General features: G+C 34.9%; 1 protein-coding gene across 4 annotated transcripts in view; it reads left to right on the top strand.

Moving 5' to 3' along the window:
- Positions 1–4,007: 4,007 nt before the first annotated feature.
- Positions 4,008–11,525, top strand: part of LOC149770099 (ankyrin repeat and death domain-containing protein 1A-like) — a 58,659-nt gene continuing 51,141 nt past the window's right edge. Inside the window, exons 1-3 of one of the 4 annotated variants that reach the window (XM_089949399.1) lie at positions 4,008–4,710; positions 5,062–5,134; positions 10,957–11,060. In XM_089949399.1, the coding sequence (XP_089805525.1) occupies positions 5,107–5,134; positions 10,957–11,060 (132 nt within the window). In that variant the 5' untranslated portion in view covers positions 4,008–4,710; positions 5,062–5,106. Of the gene's footprint in view, positions 5,135–10,956; positions 11,065–11,525 lie in introns of those variants that run through there. The other 3 variants (XM_089949400.1, XM_089949398.1, XM_089949404.1) reach the window with 3 other exon arrangements.

Genomic DNA, 11,525 nt, shown 5'->3' with positions numbered 1-11,525 from the left:
ACAGAAGAAGTGAATGAACTTTTAATTAAAGTGTTGTGTTGTGAATTGTGAATTGGATTGTAAAAAAATGGAGAAAAGAATAAATTAATGATATAAGGTAAGTGTCTTTGAGTTTTGATTTCAAAAAAAAGGAAGCTACACTCACGCACTCATACACAGACACGTACTATAAGGGTAAAATGGGCTGTTGAATATTTTTTTGAGTTATTGGCAATTTGAAATTGTATTTCTTTTCGAGAAATGTGGGTGGCCCTGAAAAGGGCCTTTTTTGGTGCAGGGGTGAGTTTAAGCAATCAACTTTAACTGCCTTAAGCCTTTGCCACGGCCAAGGCCTACTTCTGGACTACGTAATGATGATGATGATTGAGTTGAAATCACTAAGGGTGGTACGGTAGGCTTAGTCACAGGGTTGACGTGTTTAGCTCGGGAAGGTCGTATTCTCTTCGGTCGTGATAAAGAAGTCTGATACATTTGTTTCAGACTTCTTAACTCCGCTAAAATGTCCAACAGTACCGTGACCGTTTGATTTTCACCCTCTTGTTTCTTTGCTGCTACTTCTTCTTGCTGTTGCTGCTGTTGTTTTTTTCTTACCTCTTCTTCTTGCTGTTGCTGTAGGAGAAAAGCTTGTTCCGCTTCCTTTTGTCGTTGTATAAATTTCTCCAATTCTTCTTTCTGTCTCTGTCTAAAATTCTCCACTTGCGGTAATGAAGAAGGTAACGCAGGTTCCGGAACAAATTCTTGCGAAGAGAGAAAATCCACAAAATCCCAATTCACCTCTTCTGAAAGTAAGTCCGGGTTCCCTTGGGCAGTCTCCCCTGCTGGTGCACCCCAATGGATCGTTTTCTGAGTTTCCGTCATGTTGAATCACTGTCGCATAGATTGACTGCACACAAGCGCTAGCAAATCTATATTGACTACGTGACGTCACAGACTGCTCTCTTCGGATTGGATGCGGCTGGCTGAATTTTGTAACGCGTGTTCGGATTGGTGAATGAACTCAATTCGTTTCAATCCTACCTCTGCCTATAAATAAGCGCCGTTCACTGCATTGATTCACCTGTTTCTCGGAGCCTCAAGATGTGGACCGACGTTCAATCTTCAACCCTTGTGTCAACAATGATGTTCAGGACGGACATGCTCATGTATGTCCGGTCCAAGTGGACTGTTGTTGATAGGACAGATACAAGTCTATGGATGAGGAGAGTTTATATAGAAATACAAGGATGTCTGAAGAGGGTACTTGTGTATGGACCGGCAGTTAGAAGGAGTTTAAGAAGAAGAAGAAGATGTGAGAGATGCCATCTATGTTAATATTAATATTAACATAAACCCAAAGGCCCTTTTCAGGGCCCCCATATTTCTCGAAAAGAGATAGTCTTTGAATTGCCTACCCCTTTTTTTAAAAATTTTTTTTAAAAAAAAATCCCATGTTCCATTCCCCTTGTCCCTAAACAAGCCCAAACTCTATTCCCCATGTTAAATTCCCCTTGTACGTAGAGTGACCCACGATTTATCGCCATGTTAAATTCCCTTGTACGTAGAGTGACCCACGATTTTTCGCCATGTTAATTCCCCTTGTACGTAATCTGACCCACGATTTTTCGCCATGTTAAATTTCCATTGTACGTAATCTAACCCAGGGGGGGTCTGTAATGCTAATTCCCATTGTACGTAAAGTGCCCCCCTTCACTACTTATATGAAAAAGTACTGTATGCACGATGATATATGAAACATTACTGCATGCACGATGATATATGAAACATTACTGCATGCACGATGATATATGAAAAAGTACTGTATGCACGATGATATATGAAACATTACTGCATGCACGATGATATATGAAACATTACTGCATGCACGATGATATATGAAACAGTACTGTATGCACGATGATATATGAAACATTACTACCGCATGCACTATAATATATAAAACATTCGTACTGTATCAACGATATATGAAACAATAGTGTTGCATGCACGATGATACATTAAACATTAGTACCGTATGCACGATTATATATGAAACAATAGTACTGTATCCACGAGATATGAAACATTTTTTCTGTATGCACTATGTCACATGAACATTAGTACTGTATGCACGATGATATATGAAACATTACTACTGTATGCACAATGATATATGAAACATTAGTACTGTATGCACTATATTATATGAAAGTTTAGTACTTCATGCACAACGATATATGAAACATTAATACTGTATGCACGATGATATATGAAACATTAGTACTCTGTGCACGATGATGTATGAAACATAACTACTGCATGCACAATGATATATGAAACATTAGTTCTGTATCCACGATATATGAAACAATAGTGTTGCATGCACGATGATATATTTAAATATTAGTACCGTATACAGGATTATGTATGAAACATTAGTACTGTATGAGCGATGATATATGAAACATTAGTACCACATGCGTGATGATATATGAAACATTAGTACTGTATGCTCGATTATTTATGAAACAGTAGTACTGTATCCACGATATATGAAACATAGTACTGTATGAACAATAATATATGAAACATTAGTACCACATGCGTGACGATATATGAAACATTAGTACTGTATGCTCGATTATTTATGAAACAGTAGTACTGTATCCACGATATATGAAACATAGTACTGTATGAACAATAATATATGAAACATTAGTACTCTGTGCACGATGATATATGAAACATTAGCACCGTATGCAAAATGATAGATGAAATATTAGTACTGTATGTAAATGATATATGAAATATTATTTTGAAGGCCACAATTAAGCCTACAATGCCTCGGAAATCGTGTCTCATAAGCTACGCGGAAGATGAACTAATAATACTGGCGCTTTTTTTATAAAAAGAAACTTTTATTGAATAACATATTTCCAGTTTGAAAATAAATTGGTGAATCCTTCGGTATGAATATTTTCCAATATAATCACCGCCATTACAGATCATATACTTAAATGGAATATTCTGCGAAACGATTTTGGGTATATGAAGATTTGTATGGATTCCAGCACAAAAATGGAGGCCAGTTCAGAGTAAATTAATTTGAAATGCTTAGAGCTACCTTTCAAACCTCGCAATTTTATCAGATGACTAATTAGATACCATCTTGTCATGCAGAAATGTTCTGCGGTGAATCCCTCCATTCCCCAAGCTTAATTCAACTTCGCGCATTTTGTGTAGTTCCCACACTAATTTCTAGCATCACAGTCTGCATGGCTTCTTATGTCTCCAAAATCTTGGCAAATATGAAACATGTGATCATGATGTAGCCCTGAGCATTCGCAAATAGATAATCCATAGTGAGACTTTACACTGATGTGCTGGAAACATAAAAGCCAATTATATCAAGATTGAAAGATTTCCTAACAAAGGTTTTAAAAAAATAGCATTTTTTGGGGTAAAAATTCAGTATTTCTGCCTTTCCACGGTGTAATAATATAGTAATTTTACTATATTTAATCTATGTGAGGGATATATCTTTAATGCACAATCAGTTTTGTCAGATTAACACTAAAGTCTACAAACAAGGGATTCATCCGCTATTATCATCCAACCCTTTTAAAATTACTTTCGCTTGCATTTACTGTACCGATCATTACATCTTGGATGTAACTCCTTGGGACGCACATCAGCTTTAGCATGTTTTTGGATTGTTAACAATTTAATGGCATGGTTTCTAGGCGTATTCTGGAGATTCTTCAAAACAGAAGAAATAGGGGCCTTGCCATGAATCGACCTGTCGTAACGCAGAGAAGAAGGAAACCACTTAATTGTTTTTTACGACTCTTAACATATAGTCCCTTCTACCTGTGAAAATCCCACCCACGTTTAAACTAGTTACCAATCCTCTGTTTGAGCTCGTATTTCATTGTCTAGTTCATATCACTAAACTGCATTATAATGTAGCTCCATATACATGACTGAGAAGCTATTAACGTTTCTACTTTGGGGGGGGGGGGGGGGACAAGTGGCAGACGACGTTAAATCCTGGCAGCCTGGATGTAAACTATATGGACCTAAATGCGTTATGTTGGAAAGGATACCAAGTGGCACGATATATATCTCGCGGACATATTCCACAATAGTTCAATATTAACCCTATGAGAAATATGTTTACTTTGCTCGCTAAGTGTGTATTAACTGTAACGATACTATTGTTGTCAAATGAATGAAACAAGATGGCTCAAGTCAGAAAAGACTATCAGGCTACTGCGTGACAACACTTTTTTCTCCTGTCTCTTTGATACATACACACTTTATAGACTTCGTACTGAAGGAGATGCTGTGATAATTTTGGACTTGTGCATGATCTCAAACAAAGAATTTGTACTAATTATGACTCAGATACGTCTGGGTGTTTGAGCCTGTGCATTCTGTGTCATATACGTCTGGGTGTTTGAGGATATGCATTCTGTGTCAGATACATCTGGGTGTTTGAGCCTGTGCATTTTGTGTCAGATACAGCCGACTATCAACGCTTTGAATGCTAGCAGACGACATTTATAGTGAAAAGATGTAAGCAATCTAGAATAGGCGGTGCGTCATCGTCATGGTTGACAGCTCAGGTTCATAATCACCCGAACTTTTAATACACAGGCGCAATACAGTAATCGTCGGCCACGCCGAAGAGCTTAGAAAACAGCGCTGACCTTTCGATCATTTCAGCTGCGCGTAGGTGGTAAATTAACTCACTTTTGCATAGGTGAAAATATAGTGTCATTTGAAAAATCTCGGTAAACATTCAACCATTATCTAAGACCTTTACATCGTCAATCAGTGTTTCTATGTAAGAATGTGCGTGCTACCATTAGTTTCTATTTGGAATACTACTTTAAAATGGTGAAGTGCATGACTTGTAGCACATTCAAAATCACATGGTATTGTGACCAGTATACATAGAGCAGTGTAATATATGTATGAAATCACATGGCACGGGAGTGTACAAATCTCGCCTCAGTTGGATGTTTACCGGTCCCAATATTCTGATTTCTCTTACTGATGGCGAATCATCGTCGATTACAGGGTGACGACGAGCTGAAGAAGACACTGAAGGAAAATGATTGTGCAATGTCAACAATATTACAGCCGACAGCAAGTAAGTACAAGACAATTATATTCTATTAGTACAGACGTTGGGAAGTTATTAAAAATACAATTTAAGCCACTTAACGCAGAGGATTATAGATGTTACTGTATATGAATTTAAGTTATATAAACAATGCATACTCTAATACAAAGAAGCCACAAAAGTAAAAAGTTATTGCATTCCGCGATACTTCAGGGCTTTGCAGATATTGTAAGAAGTCACACTGGCTAGCTGATTGGAAAACTGCTTTTGCGAGATTTGAACTTGCCCCCCAAAATATGACAACACAATTTCAACACGAAAGTAAAAAAATAAGGTAACAAATTTAAGAAAAGAGAAAAGTAAAGTGTTAGAATGCATTTGAAGTTAGAAGAGCAAATATATGGATAGACAGATGCATGGATAGAATGATAAGGAAATGGGAATATAGCTATATTTGAGAGAGAGAGAGAGAGAGAGAGAGAGAGAGAGAGAGAGCTGGTTGGGGTTAGGTAAAAGACCTGGAAGAGAACGAAAAATGTAAACATAACCATGAACAGTACGGTGTTAATTAATTTTAATCGTGGTTTATTATATCATTTTTTTTATCTGCGGAAACTTTAAGTTTCCATTTTGCCTTGACAGAATAACAAACTCGTATCGTCAACTACATCAACAATGGTAAAATCTAGCATTTATGTAATGACTTATTGATCCTCACAAACGAATGCTTTTTATTTGTATCCATTTACACAACAATTATCACCTAGTTACTTTGAAATCGGCGACATGCATCAAAACAGTCTTTCAGAAACTGACTTTTGAGAATGATTTGAAAAAGCCTATTTTCATTCATGTATTAATTTGCCAGACAGTAAGTATGTATCGGTCTTATGCAATTTGAAACAATAGATGATAACACACCGCTTGTGCGAACCCGAGTTTCAGTGCTTCGATCGCCCTTTTTAAACCTGCCCAGGAGAGTAATCATTAGAGATGAGTAATTGTATTTCCAAACACACCTGTCAAAGAAATATTACGCTCTATATTATTAACAATTATCGTGTAGTCACCTTTAAATCGCTGACATGCAAACTGAAGAAGCCTGTGTTTTTTGTTTTGTTTTTGAGGACCGGCAAGTTCGTCACATCGGAGCCACCTTAAAAATTCCAGGCGACTAGATGAGGACATCGATTAGAACATGATAGTCTGCGAGTCCCGTATATACTTACAAATAATACGACTGAAATGTAACTGATAACAAATATATTAGTACTTGCTCCATGTTGTCGAAACTTCAAATATTACAAATTCAAATCATCATATATGCGTGAGAAAATGCGAGACAAACTTTGACATTCACCAAAAAATGGGAATGAAATACTTTGACATGTATCCTGTAGATGAAAGACACTGTAATATGTAATAAAAATGTGGTACACAGAAAGGCTAACTAAAGTACTGATACATATACTATGGCAAGATTGCAGAGTATAAAACTTGCACAGTATAGGGCACTGAAGATCAAACAATACCTCCCGTCTGTCTCTCCGTCAAACCGTCTCTCTCTCTCATACATAAACACACACAGACTTGCTGACCTGCCCCAGATCAAGTCCCTTGAAAAATCATGCTTGCCAGATCAGAATTTCAGTGTATCTCGCGCATCGAACAAGTGGATTTGAAAATTCACTGCATTTGTGATATCAATCAATTAATCAATCAATCACTGTCAATCAATCAACCAATCAATCAATCAATCAATTATGGCAGTCTAGTCCTATAAATAGCACTTCACACTGCTGTTGATACTGAAGAGGGTACGAGATCTTTTTGCTTCCATTTTCGCAATGCATACCGCAATCTTTTGAAATTGTTGATATTTACCAACCAAAAAAGACTTCGCCAAAAATTTCCCTATTCCAATATATGACATTTACCACGTAAAAGGACTGACTTTAAATGCATTTTACTGAGTCTTTTCAAATGTCTCTACGCAAAATATGACATCTACCACGACACAGAATTGACTTTAAATACATTTCGAAGTTATATATATATATATATATATATATATATATATATATATATATATATATATATATATATATATATATATATATATATTACTAATGTGCAAAATTCGAGCATTGTATTTGTGAATCCTATTTTTATTTGTGGAGACATAAGACATCTATATGGTATGTTTAACTTTGGTCTATGATTGGAGATTGTAGAGGTCATTTGTAAACAACATGTTATATAGCTAACTTTTGTCAATGATTATAGGATTATTAGTTTATGCTAATGATCATTTGCGAACAGTCTATTTAGATATCTAACTTTTGTCTATGATTGTAGGTTGTACTTTATGATGATATTTGTATATATGTTGACATGGCCTTTTGGCCTTAGAAAGATCTGGAAGAGAACTTACGACCCACATTCCGGTCATCTTATCGTGTCTTAGGTTTTCATATAAGGTTCTGTAAAACAAAATTATTCATTCGTATTTTAATATCAGTCTATATGCTGATCAAATCCCATATCCTTATGTACCGGGCGTTTCATTATTCGAAGTCAGATTTTCCTACTCTCTAGTGCTATTTTCTCCTATTTTTAAAAGTCAGTCAAGTGGGTGTTCTCATGCTTTAATCACTTTATCTACCTTATCTAATCATTCATGCTTTCGGGGCATACTGAACGCTTGATTCCACCCCTTTTCAATGCATATATTTACATCCTGTATAACACCTACCTATGGTTATTAAAAATTGGTTCATGTGCGCACGTTCTTTTACTGTTTGACTGCATTTTGGACCAAGCTACCAAATTATCGACAAATCAAGACACGCCAAACAAGACTAAGCCGGTATGATTAATTAAGCAGTGTTTTAAGCGGATACTCACTAACAGCTCACTCTGATTTTAATCTAGCAAGTAGCTGTAATTAAATAAAAGGGACTTCACCGACATTAGTGCTGGTTTCCTTTATAAGCTGACTAAATGACAGTCATAATTATTAAGCTTTAATTGATTATACAGAAGATTAACTTCCACGTGAGATGTTGCGTTTAAAGAATCGAGTGAATGAACTGTCTCTTTTCGTATTTAAACGACAAAATCTATGTCATGGTCAATTTTAAATTAGTTGTTAGGGAAATTGATAATTACTCTGTGGATAAAATGAGTTTGATAAATTATTTTCGCAAAGACGGTAATAAGGAAGATTCGGAAAAGGAAAATTCACATGAAAGCGGGTACTGCTACAGTACTGAATATGATTAACTATTTACCCAAGGGACGTAAGCATGAATAGAAGGCAGCAAAAGATGTCAAACTAAAAGACAGAAATATTATCCGCATTGGATTGATTGTTATCCCTGGCTTGAATTTATTGTCTTGGAAGGAAAGATGTTTTGCAGTTATTGCAAGCAGTATCCCAGACTGGCACGGGCTGGAAATTGGACCAGTATATTTTTTATTGACTACATGCACTTTCCTCCTTTCCTCGTGAGAGGGCATCTCAGACGAAATATGGGAGGGAAGACTTAAAGTTTTTCTCAATCATATTTAAGTTATTTTCAAAAAGGAAGAACATCCTGCCATTCATCAGCAGTATTTCGAGTTCAAGGCGAATATGGGGACATACAAGCAGTTACAGGATTCACCTGCTGAAAATCTTGGAAAACTCTTAGTGAACACTCTCTTTTCTCTCAGTCTGTTATGCAAACTATTAGAAATCATGTTTGTTATATTGTTAAAAGCTACGTTAAAAATCCAAATCACACACACACACACACACTCATGTTTGTTATAACCCCGTCCACTACTTAGTGTGAATGAGGATTTAGTTCAACGATCATAATCAAGACTTAATTAAAGAATTCATTAAACCAGGAGACTTTATAAATTCTAATGAACATTTAAGTAAACGGACCAGAGCTTGAGGACTTCAACTCTTGGCTTAGCGCTGGTCCTGGTGCAGACGTGTACATGGACATTTCGTTCATATCCAGCAGCTGAAACATATAAACCTGAAGTAGTTAAATGTATAGTATCAACCAATTTTAGAAAAAAAAGAAATGCTATTTTTTAAAATAAATGATGTTGCATCATTTGTTATTTATATGGATTAAAGCGTATACATCTTATCAAATATTGGTTAAGTGATTACAGTTTTGGGACAAGTAAAAATTAATGTGATATCAGTGAATTTGATCAGTCCTAGTATAGTGGAATCACTTTTAGTTGTGCTTAGTTATAATTTGAGAGGAATCATTTGTTTAAATTATTCATTTGAAATAAAAGTACTCATTGACATTTTGAACTAAAACACTACTTTTGGATTATTATGAGTTAATTCAAAGACATTCTTGATTATATCATTGTGATACATCAAGACTGTTAGCACATCAAACCATTCAATACTATTGGCACATCAGTGCATTCAAGAATGGAATTCATTTGGAATACTGTAAACTGTTCGACATGTGTAAGAACATTTCGAATTATTTGGAATTTAATTCACAATACCGTAAATTCCTCGTACCTTTTCACCTTGTAACTTAGATAATTTAACTATTTGTTGAATGTTATTAAACTTGTAGGTTTTTCATTTTCCGCTATTTAGTTTAAGACCACATAGTTATAACACACAATAAATATGTTTTGTAACACAATGAGGTATCAATGACTAACAACTGTTTCAAAGTACGTTCGTTTTTACTAAATTAATCATTAATTTATATTACATTTTAAAAACTTTATTTATTAATACATATTACATTTTTAAAAGTTATTTATTACTCGTATTACGTTTTAAGAAGGTGTTTATTAATTCAGATTACATGTTTTAAAATTTTGTTTATTAATTCATATTAGATTAAAAACTATTTATTAATTCATATTGCACATTTTAACAAGTTATTTATTACTTCATATTATATGTTCTGAAAGGTTATTTATTACTTCATATTGCATTCATATTGATATAATAACAATCATATTCAGGACAGTACTTTTCATATTTGAACAGTATAAATGACACTAACACAAAAAGAAATGATGTAGGAAGTTAATTTCCTAAATCGAAATTTGGTCAGAAATACAAGTTATCTGATTTCACTTTTGTTTTGTTTGGTGTCGTATCCGTAGTAATTGCAGGGGTCTGAATATATTATATATGGCTGTTTATGTGGTCTGGTTTGAATAATTGTATCCAATGTCAGTTTTCATACGTGATGTGTCTTGTTTTCATATGTGATATATGTCACTTCTATATGCTATTTCACCCAAAGGAAAAGTTGATGTGGTTTTTTTTATTCATAAATAGTTTTATAGAAAGAAGAAAAATAAAGAATATTAAATCGGTAATTATTTGAAGAGGTTTCTCCGTAATCACCCGGTGAAATCCTCGTAGATCACTAGGAAGGGGATCCTACTGAACTGTGTCCTAGTTGATACATGAATAGATGTCACAAACGTAATAATCTTACCGCTCGTTAACTTGTTAGAATTTGGACGAGTTTTAAAGTAGATGTTCGGTTCTAAAGTATACGGGTTCGGATTTAAGCGAAGAGGAAACGTAAACTTAATGTATAAAATTATCCTTAGAAGCCATAGTGTAGTGCTGCGGTGATCATCATATTGACAGAGTAGTGCGCGATGGGAAGTGACAAATATATGCAAAACATAGAAACACTTGGAATTATTAAGAAACAGTATATAAATTAATTGTCAATATTTGGTTAAAACTGAAGTCATCGTTTTGTACTGAACACGTCAGCTATGGGGAACATGTAAAGCTCTTCACATAATTCAATTTCAAAGAATTTCCTTTTCCTTTTAAGTGTTGCGGCGGGAGATAGATCTTCATGAAGCGTGTAAGAAGAACGATGCTGAGGCCGTCCGAAATATCCTGAAGGAACGGATAGATATTGACTGCAAAGACAACGTAGGTAGATATTATCCGTGAAGGATATATGTTTACTATTAAGACAGCGTAGGTAGATATTATCCGTGAAGGATAGATATTTACTGTAAAAACAACCTAGGTTGATATTATCAATAAAGGATAGATGCTGACAGTAAGGACATCGTAGGTAGATTTTATCCATTATCACGACTCTATGGTCTTAAACTTAGTAATAGAAAAGAGGGAAAACCAACAGGTTTTGTAAAATTCGGCAAATAATTTATTTTTTTTCTAGAATACAAAGTGAAAATTTAACAAGAATTTACAGTATTACGAATTAAATAAAAAAATATTACAAGAAATTCTAACACCAATCTTAATGAATAAAGTTCCAATTAAATTCCAGTGGTATTCGAGATATGATCGAGCGCTGAAGATGTTGATATGCCTGTAGTCTTGAATGTACTAATGTACCATTGGCCTGAAGTGTGATGATGTGCTTAC

This window comes from Sinohyriopsis cumingii, unplaced genomic scaffold (assembly GCF_028554795.1).
Source record: "Sinohyriopsis cumingii isolate HCF-2022 unplaced genomic scaffold, ASM2855479v2 utg002707l, whole genome shotgun sequence".
In the NCBI taxonomy this organism is placed as follows: domain Eukaryota; kingdom Metazoa; phylum Mollusca; class Bivalvia; order Unionida; family Unionidae; genus Sinohyriopsis; species Sinohyriopsis cumingii.
Note: the sequence above shows the minus strand (reverse complement) of the source record. Positions and strands in the feature narration are given on the sequence as shown.